Source organism: Dama dama, chromosome 19 (assembly GCF_033118175.1).
Source record: "Dama dama isolate Ldn47 chromosome 19, ASM3311817v1, whole genome shotgun sequence".
Taxonomy (NCBI): Eukaryota; Metazoa; Chordata; class Mammalia; order Artiodactyla; family Cervidae; genus Dama; species Dama dama.
The window spans coordinates 79299510-79316070 of NC_083699.1; the positions used below are offsets into that span (position 1 = coordinate 79299510).

The 16561-nt window shown below is 37.7% G+C and overlaps 1 protein-coding gene and 1 pseudogene across 1 annotated transcript in view; one reads left to right on the plus strand and one right to left on the minus strand.

Moving 5' to 3' along the window:
- The window catches only part of MRPL3 (mitochondrial ribosomal protein L3), a 51884-nt gene that overhangs the window by 16496 nt on the left and 18827 nt on the right, over positions 1 to 16561 (minus strand). Inside the window, exon 6 of the mRNA XM_061167593.1 lies at positions 16367 to 16427. Coding sequence (XP_061023576.1) covers positions 16367 to 16427 — 61 coding nt within the window. The remainder of the gene's footprint in view (positions 1 to 16366; positions 16428 to 16561) is intronic.
- Positions 5926 to 16357, plus strand: LOC133073718 (ATP synthase subunit d, mitochondrial-like; annotated as a pseudogene).

The window sequence follows — 16561 nt, forward strand, 5'->3', positions numbered from 1 at the left end:
GGGAGTCATGATCACAGAAACTGTGAGGTAATAAATGCTTATTGTTTCAGGCAATTGTGTTTTAAAACTCCAGGCAGGAATATACAATAGAACATGAAATAAAATATTAATAATGCCCTAAATGCTCAGCAAGATGAGAAGTTGGATCTTGGCTTCAAGGTCTGAATCAGAAGCCAATGGAGAAATAAAATCAGACACTAACAATTTCTTAAAAGTCTAATATTTCAATTTTTAAACAAAACCATTCTATTTTCAAATTCTGCTAACTAGAGAAACATCATGCAATGTAGACAGAAACAATATTAAGTTTCAAAAAGTATTAAAGTTTGTCTCTGATTATCAAATATATCAGGATGAATGATACAAAGAAATGCCTAGAATGAGCTGTAAGACTCTATCAGGTATATTTTATATACCCTTAAGATAAAAACAATTTCTCTACCTTTCATTAGATATTAATAATATGTCAACCTTTTTAAATGTTATGTTCCCTTAATTTAACAAAACTATCACTAAATAAATAATCATCAGAGAGTAACGAATTGAAGTAAATAAGCTCACCTGACTAAGACGACTTGTTTTGGACAAATGAAGATGATATCAACATAAAAACAATACAAATATGTATAGGATATAACAGCTGAATATTATCAAATCACAGGTCAAAGCTATTTGTATATGAATAATTTAAATGTAGCTTTTTTACACATTAATCAACTAACACATCACTTATGGTATACACTGACCAGCATACTTTGTTTTATTGGGCTCCACAGATACTGTGGATTTTACAATTTGAAAGGCTTGTGGCAACCTTGTGTGATCAGATGATGGTTTCTTTTTAAAAAGCCATGAAGTATTTTTAAATTAAGGCACATACATTGTTTTTATAGACATAATGCTATTGCACACTTAACAGACTATAATACAGTGTATGTATAATATATAACTTCTACATGCACTAGGAAACGAAAAAATCTGTTTGACTTGCTTTACCACAGTGGTCTGGAACTGAACTGTAATATATCCAAGGCGTGCCTGTACATAATTCTTTTTGGCTTCAAGAACTCAAAATAATGCTTACCATTGATCAAAGAGGTAAAGTAGAAATTTAATAAATTTTAATATTCACTGAAAAGTCACCACAAACTTTGGAAGACTAGCATCTAGAAAGTAAATAATAAGATATTTTACTGCAGTTTTGCTTCAGAAACTTAACACTGAATTTTAGAATGTCTTTGAAAAATAAATGCTTTGCAATTTAAAAATAGAAAAGTACCTAAAAAGCCACTTGAACTTATGGTACTGTTCAGCAAATAACACTTTAAAGAAAAAAAGGGAAGGGAGTGGCAATGCCAAATCTACAGTGAGCATGGTTTCAAAACACTAACAGTGGTCATTCTTGGTAGAAAGTTTGTTGGTATCTTCTGAGTTCTCAAACTGATTCAGCCCCTGCTTATAGAGAGAGCATGCAAGTGTGCACTGGTTAAAAAAAAAAAAAAAAACACATTCTGGGTAAGTTTCAGAAGATAATTTAGCTCATTTTACCAGCAGATGATTACAAAATCAAAGTGGTATCCTGAAAGTGTTAATTACTGTCAGCTAATTACAGACTGTTTTTCAATCTAGTTCTAGAACACATCATGTTGTTATACTGCGTACAATGGAAGCCTCTTCAATAAATAACCTTTAAACAAAAGGATAAGACACACATGATGTGACAAATCACTGGCTGAATTGAGACCGTAGAGAACAAAAGGCACCTGTTGCTCCAGGGTGGGGGGTGGGGGTGCAGAACAGGTGTCTATTCCTTTGTTTCTCTCAGTTGTCACCCAACTGGAGAACAAAAACAAAACAAAAGCAGGAAATGAAGGAATATACACTTAGTATACCCATGCACAGTTCCAACATAGGATTTTCACAGGTCGCATAAAATAAAACCTTCATCTCACTAAAAGGGATACAAAATACATAATATGCTTTCATCTCACCCACCCCTTTTTTACTGCCATTTTTAATGACAGCGGAATAAATGAAATAAAGGAAAATTCAAATCAGCTAAGAACACAACGTTAAGATCCAAATCTAGTGAAACATATATGAAAATTAGGAAAACAAAAAGTGTACTTATTTCAGCATTCATACTTGCGAAAACAAAATGTAAAAAAATCTGAGAGATATGATTTAAATTTAGACTTTATTGTCCTTGTTTCTTGGTGTTTTTCCTCACTATACTTTAAGTTCATGAAGCACAGGGATTGTGCAGCATCTAAAAGTAGTGCCCTACCTACCAGAACTCAGAGTAACTCTGTTACTGGCTTTAACTGTGTCTGGAAGAAATAATTATTTCCTTGATTTGGTTCTATAGTTTTCAAATGCTGTATATAACAGGCTTTTCAATAAAAGTTTAAGAAGACTGTATTAAGAAAAGGGGAGGAAGGGCGTGAAGGTATGACTATTAAGAACTTTGCAGAAGACAATGCATAATTTAGTGTTTCTAACTGTATTTCATAAATCTCCAGAGATTACTACTATGAATTTCATTTCCCTGTCACACTCTGACAAACACCTAAATGTCTACCAGCAGATATAAACATTTAATACACATCCATCAAATATTTCCCTACTTAGTGGGTTCAGTTCAGTTCAGTTCAGTCACTCAGTTGTGTCTGACTCTTTGCGACCCCGTGAATTGCAGCACGCCAGGCCTCCCTGTCCATCACCAACTCCCGAAGTCTACCCAAACCCATGTCCATCGAGTCAGTGATGCCATCCAGCCATCTCATCCTCTGTTGTCCCCTTCTCCTCCTGCCCCCAATCCTTCCCAGCATTAGGGTCTTTTCCAATGAGTCAACTCTTTGCATGTGGTGGCCAAAATACTGGAGTTTCAGCTTCAACATCAGTCCTTCCAATGAACACCCAGGACTGATCTCCTTTAGGATGGACTGGTTGGATCTCCTTGCAGTCCAAGGGACTCTCAAGAGTCTTCTCCAACACCACAGTTCAAAAGCATCAATTCTTCGTTGCTCAGCTTTCTTCACTGTCCAACTCTCACATCCATACATGACCACTGGAAAAACCATAGCCTTGACTAGACGGACCTTTGGTAACTACCTTTGATTGCATGGTTCTGGATACACTTGTATATGAGGATAAAATAAAAGATCTATAGGTGAGGAGTACTCTCAAGTCCATCCATTCTGCGTCCTCTGAGGAATTTTGAAGGAATTTCACCAAGTCTTGCCCTGGCCACTGAAGACCCCTGTAAATGTCTGAAGTCAGTTTCCACCCAATGCAGCATTCTTGTCTAATTCTATTCAATCAGAGATGTAAAACAGCTCCTGAGCACACAGGTGTCATCATGGAATGTTTCAGGTGCTCTGTGTTTCATCACACACAAGGTAAAAGCTAGCATGGAAGATCTGTTTGGCTGTTACTCCCCAGGATGATTTTGAGACAGCATGACCTGAACAGGAGGTATTCTGTTTCTGTCGAAAAACTATAAAGCTCCCATCAATATCTGGGAATAATTTTATCAACAACTGACTGCTAAGTGTGCCCTGCTTACAGCTTTCTGACATTAAATCTAGATCATTCATTAGTTGTTGTTTAAGTTGCTAAGTTGTGTCCAACTCATTGGCGACCCTATGGATTGTATCCTGCCAGGCTCCTCTGTCCATGGGATCCTCCAGGCAAGAATACTAGAGTGGGTTGCCACTCCTTCTCCGGGGGATCTTCCCGACACAAGGATCGAACCTGCGTCTCCTGCATTGCAGGCAGAGTCTTTACCATTTGAGCTACCAGGGAAGTCCCTCATTCAGTAGGACAAAGAGCCAAATGTGCAGTGATTCTTTTCAGCCCTTTTATAGAAGGGAACATTTTCTGGCTGTCCTAATTAAACCCAGACACCATGTTTGCTGTCCTAAGTTCAGTCTGTTCTTCTCCAAACAGAAAACTCAAATAATTCAAGTAACATCATGAAAAGACAAAACAGTTTTCTGAGTATTACTTCTTCATTAATATAGAAAACAGTGAATTATGCCACTTGGGAAATTGAGGGATTATTTTTTGGAAACAGATTTATATAACTGAAAGGAACTTAGAAATATGTAGAATCTAAAAATAAAAACCCTGATACAAATGAACTTATTTAAAAAACAGAAATAGACTCACAGATACAGAACACAAACTTATGGTTACTAAAAGGGAAAAGGGTAGGAGAGGGATATATTGGGAGTTTGGGATTAGCAGACACAAACTACTATGTATACAACAGATAATCAACAAAGTCCCACCATACAGTACAGGGAACTATATTCAGTATCTTGTGATAAACCATAATGAAAAAGAATATGAAAAAGGATGTATATACATAATGCAATCACTTTGCTGTATACCTAAAACTAACATAATATTGTCAATCGACTGTACTTTAAAAAAAAGCTAAATATTTTATTGGCATAGAGCTGCTGGTAGTAGTCTCTTATGATCCTTTGTATTTCATTGTTGTCTGTTGTGATCTCTCCATTTTCATTTCTAATTTTGTTAATTTGGTTTTTCTCTCTTTGTTTCTTAATGAGTCTTGCTAATGGTTTTTAAATTTTGTTTATTTTTTCAAAAAACCAGCTTTTAGCTTTGTTGATTTTTGCTATGGTCTCTTTAGTTTCTTTTGCATTTATTTCTGCCCTGATTTTTAAGATTTCTTTCCTTCTGCTAACCCTGGGGTTCTTCATTTCTTCCTTCTCTAATTGCTTTAGGTGTAGAGTTAGGTTATTTATTTGGTTTTTTTCTTGTTTCTTGATGTAAGCCTGTAATGCTATGAACCTTCCCCTTAGCACTGCTTTTACAGTGCCCCATAGGTTTTGGGTTGTTGTGTTTTCATTTTCATTCATTTCTATGCATATTTTGATTTCTTTTTTGCTTTCTTCTATGATTTGTTGGTTATTCAGAAGCGTGTTATTTAGCCTCCATATGTTTGAATTTTTAACTATTTTTTTTCCTGTAATTGAGATCTAATCTTACTGCACTGTGGTCAGAAAAGATGATTGGAATGATTTCAATTTTTTTGAATTTTCCAAGACCAGATCTATGGCCCAGGATGTGATCTATTCTGGAGAAGGTTCCGTGTGCACTTGAGAAAAAGGTGAAGTTGATTGTTTTGGGGTGAAATGTCCTATAGATATCAATTAGGTCTAGCTGGTCCATTGTGTCATTTAAGGTTTGTGTTTCCTTGTTAATTTTCTGTTTAGTTGATCTATCCATAGTTGTGAGTGGGGTATTAAAGTCTCCCACTATTATTGGGTTACTATTAATTTCCTCTTTCATACTCGTTAGTGTTTGCCGTACATATTGCGGTGCTCCTATGTTGGGTGCATATATATTTATAATTGTTATATCTTCTTCTTGGATTGATCCATTGATGATTAGGTAGTGTCCTTCTTTGTCTCTTTTCACATCCTTTACTTGAAAGTCTATTTTATCTGATATGAGTATTGCGACTCCTGCTTTCTTTTGGTCTCCGTTTGCATGAAATATTTTTTTCCAGCCCTTCACTTTTAGTGTGTATGTGTCTCTTGTTTTGAGGTGGGTCTCTTGTAGACAGCATATATAGGGGTCTTGTTTTTGTATCCATTCAGCCAATCTTTGTCTTTTGGTTGGGGCATTCAACCCATTTACATTTAGGGTAATTATTGACCAGTTTTCCCAGCACCACTTGTTAAAGAGGTTGTCTTTTTTCCATTGTATATCCTTGCCTCCTTTGTCACAGATAACCTCTTTAACAAGTGGTGCTGGGAAAACTGGTCAACCACTTGTAAAAGAATGAAACTAGAACACTTTCTAACACCATACACAAAAATAAACTCAAAATGGATTAAAGATCTAAATGTAAGACCAGAAACTATAAAACTCCTAGAGGAGAACATAGGCAAAACACTCTCCGACATAAATCACAGCAAGATCCTCTATGACCCACCTCCCAGAATATTGGAAATAAAAGCAAAACTAAACAAATGGGACCTAATGAAACTTAAAAGCTTTTGCACTACAAAGGAAACTATAAGTAAGGTGAAAAGACAGCCTTCAGATTGGGAGAAAATAATAGCAAATGAAGAAACAGACAAAGGATTAATCTCAAAAATATACAAGCAACTCCTGCAGCTCAATTCCAGAAAAATAAATGACCCAATCAAAAAATGGGCCAAAGAACTAAACAGACATTTCTCCAAAGAAGACATACAGATGGCTAACAAACACATGAAAAGATGCTCAACATCACTCAGTATTAGTGAAATGCAAATCAAAACCACAATGAGGTACCATTACACGCCAGTCAGGATGGCTGCTATCCAAAAGTCTACAAGCAATAAATGCTGGAGAGGGTGTGGAGAAAAGGGAACCCTCTTACACTGTTGGTGGGAATGCAAACTAGTACAGCCGCTATGGAAAACAGTGTGGAGATTCCTTAAAAAACTGGAAATAGAACTGCTATATGACCCAGCAATCCCACTTCTGGGCATACACACTGAGGAAACCAGATCTGAAAGAGACACGTGCACCCCAATGTTCATCGCAGCACCAGGACATGGAAGCAACCTAGATGCCCATCAGCAGATGAATGGATAAGGAAGCTGTGGTACATATACACCATGGAATATTACTCAGCCATTAAAAAGAATTCATTTGAACCAGTACTAATGAGATGGATGAAACTGGAGCCCCTTATACAGAGTGAAGTAAGCCAGAAAGATAAAGAACATTACAGCATACTAACACATATATATGGAATTTAGAAAGATGGTAATGACAACCCTACATGCAAAACAGAAAAAGAGACACAGAAATACAAAACAGACTTTTGAACTCTGTGGGAGAAGGTGAGGGTGGGATATTTCAAAAGAACAGCATGTATACTATCTATGGTGAAACAGATCACCAGCCCAGGTGGGATGCATGAGACAAGTGCTCGGGCCTGGTGCACTGGGAAGACCCAGAGGAATCGGGTGGAGAGGGAGGTGGGAGGGGGGATCGGGATGGGGAATACGTGTAAATCTATGGCTGATTCATATCAATGTATGACAAAACCCACTGAAATGTTGTGAAGTAATTAGCCTCCAAGTAATTAAAAAAAAAAAAAAAAAATCCAGATGCAAAAAAAAAAAAAAAATTACAGATGTGCATAAAAAATCAGTTTATTGTCTTAGACTTGAGACTTTTCTGTACCAAAGAAGAATTTTTTTTTGTTCCAAATAGGAAATTTTAATTTAGAATTTAACTTTTAATTGAATGCACAGCTCTATTCACAACATCAGAAAGTAGGCCTTACATTATTCTATAAGCTGTTCTATAATGCATACTTTAAATAAATGGATTGATTTGCAATTAAAAAAAAAAAAAGCTAAATAAAAAATTAAAAAAAAAACCCAAAACCCACATTTGAAAAAAAAAGAAGAAATTTAGAAACCATTTAATCCTAAACCTTTATGTTAAAGATAATGAAATGTATCCAGAGAAGTTAAGTCACTTGCCCAAGGTTAAATCCCTGGTAAATGAAAGCATCTGGTTATGCTTTCAACCCAGGTCACACTGCCTCCTGATAAACAGAGTAAAGCAAAAATAAAGCAGCATATCAGAGAAGCATGGAGCTATTTCAAGGGCATCCTCATTACACTGTAAATTCTAAATGTGGCAGGTATTATGTATTCTTAAAATTACCTAGAGTGCTTTGTAAGGTTACTACTTGGCTATACAAAACAGTTTAAGAGGCAATAACTTGATGTATCAGAAAACATCACAATTGAATTCTAAATAACTTAATGTAGTTAATTCATTTTAAAAGATATTTCCTATTGAGGAAAACAGAGATTTTTCCTTTAGAATTTTGAAACCAAAACAAAATATTTGAAACAAATGAAAAAACAGTAATAGTGACAGCAGCCAATACTTTCGAGCATTTACTACATCCCAGATCTTGAGCTAAGAGCCTTATGTGCATTATTTCATTCAATCTTAACACTAGGAGGCTATGAGGCAGGTGGTATGATTAGTCTCATGTTAAAGATGAGGCTCTTGATGAAAGTCAAAGAGGTGAGTGAAAAAGCTGGCTTAAAACTCAACATTCAAAAAAACAGATCATGGCATCCAGTCCCATCACTTCACGGCAAACACGACAGGGGAAAAATGCAAACAGTGAGAGACTTTATTTTCTTGGGCTCCAAAATCACTGCAGATGGTGATTGCAGTCATGAAATTAAAAGATGCTTGCTGCTTGGAAGGAAAGCTATGACCAATCTAGACAGCATATGAAAACAGGAGAATTATCACGTTGCCAATAAAGGTCCATATAGTCAAAGCTATGGTTTCTCCAGCAGTCATGTATGGATGTGAGAGTTGGACCATAAAGAAGGCTGAGTGCTGAAGAACTGATGCTTTCTAACTGTGATGCTAGAGAAGACTCTTGAGAGTCCTGTGGACAGCAAGGAGATCAAATCAGTCAATCCTAAAGGAAATCAATCCTGAATATTCATTGGAAGGACTGATGCTGAAGCTCCAATACTTTGGCCACCTGATGCGAAGAGCCAACTCATTGGAAAGGACCCTGATGCTGGGAAAGACTGAAGGCAAAAGAAGGGGGAGACAGAGGATGAGATGGTTGGATGGCATCACTGATTCAATGGACATGAGTTTGAGCAAACTCCAGGAGACAATGAAGGACAGGGAAGCCTGGTGTGCTGCAGTCCGTGGGGTGGCAAAGAGTCGGACATAACTAAGCAACTGAACAACAACAAAGATGAGGTGACAAAGAGGTTAAGAAAGCTGTCTAGGTCACAGAGCTGCTGAGAAGCAGAGCCATGCTTTGACCACGCTCCCTAGACCACCTCACTTTGACTGAGAAAATAGTTTTTTCACAGAGACTATTTCCCTCTATAGTTTATTCATTTAGAAAATTTTCACTAATATGCTTAAAATTTTACTGCTTTGAATAACCAGTAAGTAAAGTAACTTATTAAAATGTGCAGGGCTGGAGAACAATTGTTCCCTGAAGGCAGCATGTATCTTGTTTTCCCTTGAGCTTCTGAAGAGTGTGGAAGCACCCTTCTCTGAACAGTATGTAGGACTGAGCACACAGCTCAAAAGAGTCTCCACTTTGTTAGAACCTACCTAGCTTTTTAATCACCTGAAGGCTCTGCTGAACAATATTTCTATATATATTTTGATGTTTTAATGAAAGAACCCAAATTAACTCTTCCTTACTCCTTTCATTTTTACTATCAGTGACAACATTATCAAAGTAAGTACCCTATCTGTCTCTCCTGGCAGCTGCTTCTCTTTGGGCTTCCCAGGTGGCTCAGTGGTAAAGAATCTGCCTGCCAATGCAGGAGACACAAGAGACGTGGGTTCGATCCCTGGGTCAGGAAGATCCCTTGGAGAAGGAAATGGCAACCCATTCCAGTATTCTTGCCTGGGAAATCCCATGGACAGAGGAGCCTGGTGGGCTACAGTCCACTGTGTCACAAAGAATCAAACATGACTGAGCATACATACATATTTTTCTATTTTGAGCCAAAGGGTAATGAGGATTTAAAGGACACTGATAACTTCAAAAATTCTAAGATTATGTCAGAAATTGCTATTTTAAGTAATAAGATTATGCCTGAAAACATATGGGCTGTTTCCATTAGCCCAGACTCATAGACAGATTTTTAGATGATCTTAACATACAGAAAGAAAAAAATATTTTAAGTAACTGAATGACCTGTTTTCTAATTTCAATCTGAGATTTGAGAAATTATTTCAGGCATGCCACTGTCATGAATTCAAAGTTCAGTAAGACACCTGGCAGGAAAGTGTCCCATGCCCACCAGTATAGGCTCATCACTATCACCAGTGTCTTCCAAGTTCTTTAAGAGAGAGCTAACATTTTTCTCCTAAACAATGCAGAATGTGTATTTACAGTTTTCTTTTTGTTTATCTTACTTTCATTCTTTCCTGAGTTTTCTCCTTTAAAAAAAAAAAAGAAAAAAGAAAAACTCAAAAGTTAAAATAAGCACTGCTAGAATTCAACAGAAAACAATGGACTAAACATCATATGTTAAGGGTAGAATCAACAGTCATATTTTATCTTAGTGACTCTTTCTACATTATCTAGAGATGTTTCCTCCTCAAAATTGAGAGAGAAAGAAAAGGGAAAACATTGAGCCTCCAAACCCATCATCTGTTAGAACTTACAGTGGAATACAATCGCCATTACAGAACAAGAATATAGTCTTTAAAAGGGTCCTAGTACACCAGGTAGTACCACTACCTAGTGGCAGTCGTAGTAGTGTGGGGAATGCGTCATTATATATGTTAGACTTTAATTAGAATAAATTACATAAAACTGATACTTATTGTCTATTTATAGAATAATGAAAACTGAAAAATTATTCTGATAGAATAGTTTTACATATTAGGTGTTAAGGAGCTTTCCCACATAATCTAAATAGAATTTGTATTCTCAGACTCTAGATAAAAAACTATTTCTGGTTTAAAAATACAGCACAGGTAAACACAATGTTTTTTTTCAATGTAAGCAGATTTTCCAACATAATCATTAAGAGAGGAACATTTTAAAAATGCAGGGAAGCCTGTTGTGGACTGTGGGCCCCGGGTCAATAAAGGTCCTCAAGATAGCTGGATGGCAACTTGCTCTAAAAGCCATTGACTGGGTAGCTTTCAGGGAGATTATCTCCCAAAGGCCACTGCTAATTCCTTGAAATTCTGGAATGAGACCCTCACCTCCAGGTTGGCTAACCTGCCTGAGAAACCACCTGCCATTGACTGGGCTTACAAGGCCAATGTGACAAAGGCTGGCTTGAAAGATGCCTTTGAGAAGAAGTTAATGCCCCGAAGGTTCCTTTGCCAGAGGATAAATACACTGCCCAGGAAGACAATGAAGAAAAAGATGTGAAAAGCTGTGCTGAGTTTCTGTCTCTCTCAAAGACCAGAATTGAGGAATATGAGAAAGAGCTGGAGAAGATGAGGAACATAATAACACTTGATCAGATGACCACTGAGGACATTCTTCAATGAAGTTTTCCCAGAAACCATATTAGACAAGAAAAAGTACTCCTATTAGCCTCACAAGCCAAATGAGAATTTATAAATTTCAGTCTGGGAGAAAGCTCTGGCCCCTGAATTATAAACTCTGGACATTAAAGATAATTACAAAGTGAAAAGACAATTTACGGAAGTCTTCAAGAAGAGACTCCTAGCCATAAAAAGGAATCCATTTGAGCCAGTTCTAATAAGGCAGATGAACCTAGAGCCTATTATGCAGAATGAAGTAAGTCAGAAAGAGAAAAACAAATATCATATATTAAGGCATATATATGGAATGTAGAAAGATGGTACTGATGAACCTATTTGCAGAGCAGCAATGGAGATGCAGACATAGAGAACAGACTTGGGGACAAAGTGGGCGAAGGAGACGATGGGACAAATGGAGAGAGTAGCATGAAAACATATACGTTTACCATATGTAAAACAGATAGCCAGTGGGAATTTGCTATATGATGCACGGAACTTGAGCTGGGGCTTTGTGACAACCTAGAGGGGTGAGACAGAGGTTCAAAAGGGAAGGGACATATGTATGCCTATGGCTGATTCACGTTGATGCATGGCAGAAACCAATGCAATACTGTGAAGCAATTATCTTCCAATTAAAAATAAATAATTTTTTTTTTAAATGTAAAAAAAGAAGGGGTTGCTAGTGTTGGTTACTGGTCACTTAAAAGACAATGTCTGTGGACAATTTTGTTCTTCAAGTAGATAGATTCTATTAACACTATATTTTCTTAAATTAGTATTTTTCTATTTTAAATTTTTCTTAAGTTATTTCTAACATAGATTTAATCCAGTAATTAAAACTGAAAATATATGGTAAAAAATTTAAAATACTCAAAATATAAGTGTAGACTTAACAATTAAATGTAATTATTACAACATGAGAAAAGTAAATTTCAATTAGAAACAAGTCTCAAATTAATCTCTAATGGAAAGGAGATGATGAAGCCAGTTACTAAAGAAACCAGTTTTCAGTTTCATGCTAACTAAAATGTAGGTGATACACAGGCTTACTATTACTGCAATGTTATTTGAAATCAGATTGATTAGACCTGCGTACTTTAAAACAGATGTCCATATGTTATCATTTGAGTTCAGTTCAGTTCAGTTGCTCAGTTGTGTCCGACCCCATGGAATGCAGCATACCAGGCTTCCCTGTCCATCACCCTGGAGCTTGCTCAAACACATGTCCATAGAGTTGGTGATGCCATCCAACCATCTCATCCTCTGTCACCCCCTTCTTCTGCCTTCAATCTTTCCCAGCATCAGCGTCTTTCCCAATGGGTCAGCTCTTCACTTCAGGTGGCCAAAGTACTGGAACTTCAGCTTCAGCATCAGTCCTTCCACTGAATATTCAGGACTGATTTCCTTTAGGACGGATTGGTTGGATCTCCTTGCAGTCCAAGGGACCCTCAAGAATCTTCTCCAACACCACATTTCAAAAATCAATTCTTTCGTGCTCAGCTTTCTTTATGACCCAACTCTCACATCCATACATGACTACTGGAAGAACCACAGCTTTGACTAGATGGACCTTTGTGGGCAAAGAAATGTTCCTGCTTTTTAATATGTTGTCTAGGTTGGTCATAGCTTTTATTCCAATGAGCAAGTGTCTTTTAATTTCATGGCTGCAGTCACCATCTGCAGTGATTTTGGAGCCCAAAAAAAAAAACGTCTGCCACTGTTTCCACTGTTTCCTCATCTAATCGCCATGTAGTGATGGGACTGGATGCCATGATCTTTGTTTTTTGAATGCTGAGTTTTAAGCCAACTTGTTTACTCTCCTCTTTCACTTTCATCAAGAGGTTCTTTAGTTCTTCTTCACTTTCTACCATAAGGATGGTGTCATCTGCATATCTGAGGTTATTGGTATTTCTCCTGGCAATCCTGATTCTAGCTTGTGTTTCATCCAGCTCAGCATTTCACATGATTTACTCTGCATATAATTTAAATAAGCAGGGTGACAATATTCAGCCTTGACATACTCCTTTCCCAACTTGGAACCAGTCTGTTGTTCCATGTCTGGTTCTAGCTGCTGCTTCTTGACCTGCATACAGATTTCTCAGGACTAATTTGAGTAGAGCTGAGAAAAGGGAGGCGCTGGGACTCCGTGCTGGGTAAAGGAGCACAGAAAAGCAAGTTCACTGATGAGTTCCTGTTCTCCAGTCTGGTGGTTCTCAATGTGGTCCCGGGACTAGCAGCATCCACACAACCTGGGAACTTGCTGGAAATGCAAATTCTCAGGTACTTCCCCAGATCTAATGAATCTGAAGACTGGCAGGAGACAGAAGATTGTGTAACAAGCCTTCTTGGAGATGCTGAAGCCCACTCAAGCGTGGAAACTGCTGCTCCAGGCTATGAACCCTTGTCCCTCATCTGACCCAGCTATGTCAGTGCAACACTTTTTCTCCAGTGTGTACATCTGTAACATCATTAATAATCAAGATGATGGAACCCAGAAGTTTCAAAATATTAAAACAGGGGCTGCAAAAGGAGGACAAAGTACAAAAAAGGAGGACAAAGTTGACTGCCACAACTTGGAGCCTATGTCCAAAAGATAATGGTTCCGTTTATAGTCAACAAGGAAAAAACATTCTCACTGGCTGTAAAGGACTAAAACTCCAAGCTGGGGGAACTGTTCAAAAAGAGAGAAGCATCATGGAAGGAGATAGAAGAATTCAAAGAGGAGAAAGAAAAGCAAGCAGATTCATGTGTGCGTGCATGTACATAGGTACACACACATATGGGGAAAGTCAATGGCAGTGACAGCTGCCACCAGGACCGTGTGTAGCTTAGATGCAAGCCTGCTCAGGAGAGATCCAAAACACCTTCACATGAGGAGGACATAGTTCTGTAAATCTGAAAGCACTTACAAGCACCCTGAGGCCATAATAACATGACAGCTATGAAAACTATAGCCATCAGCAGCATTTAGCGAAAGATCAGTCTGTTTCATTTTGATCTCAGGTAACACCCCCAAAAGGTACACACTCTAGAGTACCGTGCGCACATTACAGTCAGACAGAAGGCGGTACAACAGCCACACAACAAACGTAGGTCCCCCTTCTCCACAGTTTAAAGCCCAAGGCTAGTTCCTCTCTCAGTTCTCATCAGCTGTTTAGTCCTGAGGCTGAAACGCACATGGCTGTACACACTCTTGTCTTCTAGATACATGCTCTTAAAACACAAAACCAACACACTCTCACAAGAAGGCTGAAGTTTTAAAAACAGCTTCTGAGAAGCTAAGGAATGGGGGGGAGGGGAGGGAGGCTCAAGACGGGAGTGATATATGTGTAACTCTGACTGATTTGCACTGCTGTACGGCAGAAACCAACACGACATGGTAAAGCAATCTTCCTTCAATTAAAAAACTAAAAAAAAAAAAAAAGAAGTCAAAGAAACCCAACAACACCATATGAAATAAAAGCATCTACTGAACACAGACACTAAAAAGGCCAGGCTCCAATCCAAGCTAGTCACAAACACTGCCATAAGGCATCTGCTAACAAAGGAAACTGATTTTGTGGGGCTTCCTGAATATCTCATTTATCCTACAAAATATGTAGTGGAAAGCATACATTATTAACTGTAAGTTAACAAATTACCATGAAGTATTTTATTATATGTAATAATTTAGTAATTTAAAAAGTAAAACCATATTATTCATAACACATGTCTCCCTATCTACCCAAACCAAAGATTTACAGTTCCAATATTTTGACTTCTTCACAAGGGTACGCAGGACAAACATTACCGTGAGACCAGTAATTTCAGAGGCCCCAACAAGTAGGAATGAGTTCACAACAATCAGGAAGAAGGGAGAAGAGGACGGTTCACAGTCTCTTTAAAGCGTTACTCTCCTCTCCAGGCCAAACCCCCTCCATTTCTAAATAGCTAATCAAAACCTAAGGTCCCTAGGACCTGTGTGCCATGGCCCATATTTCAAAGTAGGCAATAATAATGAGGAAGTGAAGAAGTATCTGACTGCATTTAGGAAACTGACACTAGATTTATCTGGTTTCCGTGGACACAAGCAGCAGCTCTGGCTCAGTCACTATGATCTAAGGTTACCCCAGAGCACCTCGAGGCTACTTTCATTTTCAAACGGTTCTCAGTCAGCATATCCCTGGAACACAGGCTGCATACCTTGTGAAATGACAAAAGGAAAACCGAGACACATAAAGCAGTGAAACTGTTGTCAATGTTAATAGAACAAGAAATAAGAGTGAATGAGAGCTTGGGAATTCCCTGGCAGTCCAGTAGTTAGGACTACACGCTTTCACTACCATGGATTGGGGGTTCAATCCCTGTAGGGGAACTTAAGATCCCACAAGCCTTATGGCATGGCCAAACAAAAGAATGGACGAGAGCTGATATCTGGAGTTAAGCTTAGCCTAGATCATGTGGATTGTAAGAAATGATACTGAAAAGGGCTTGGTGACTTTATTCCATAGTGAGTTAACATCAACTCATTTTTTTAAATGTTTAACTGGACAATAACTGCTTTACAATGTTGTAAAGCATTCACATTCACACAATGTGAACTAGCCGAAGTACAGATATATCCCTTCCACTTGAGCCTCCCCTGTCCTTCCCATTCCACTGCTCTAGGTTGTCACAACTGATTTTTAAAAAACTACTTCTATAAGTTCTAAAGTTTCCTGGAGATTATGTAGCCAGTGCTGAACTTAAAGTATGATACAAAGTCAGCATTTCTATTAGAGTGACAAATAAGTGTTCATTTCTACCAAATCTGAACTCTTCTTTATGTATGACAAAATATTTTGTCCCTTCTAGTGCCAAAAGATGATGTCATGCTACTGAAGAGGCCTAAGGTGTGATTCTGTTTTCTTCTCCCAGTTTCTAATGGGATTTTAACACAGTTCCAAAAATGCTCTACAGTACAAGATGTTTGTAATTTAACTACTTCCTGTATCTTTTACCAACATAATATATGCAGCCTTTTGTCTTCAAATAGATGTGGGCCCAGCCCACAAGGAACTTGAATAATGTAACCTTTCTCTTAGTCCCATCTCAAGAAGCACACATCTCAATTTAAAATGTAAACTCTTCAGGCATAACTAATTCAGTGCAATTTAAAAACTGGTACCATCAGTTACATTAAAGATTAGAATTATGAATGAGAATAATGATTACTTATCTTTTATTCACTGACTTTGAAAGACTGCACTTCTTTCACTCACTCTGTTGTTTTTTAATGTACAAGGAAAACAAAACGAAAAAACCTGTTATGTGGACCTACGTTTTGGCTGTGACATCCACATATTGTCCTGGGCGAAAGTGAGCAGCATAAAGAGGAGTGCCTTTATGAAAAGAAAACAAAAAATCAATATGAAATTTGTCAGCTCAGAAACAACTTCATTAAACAAACTAGACAGGAAGCTTTCTAGCTACCAGATTTCAAAATGTCAGGATAGTCTCTTCTGCAATTTTAATG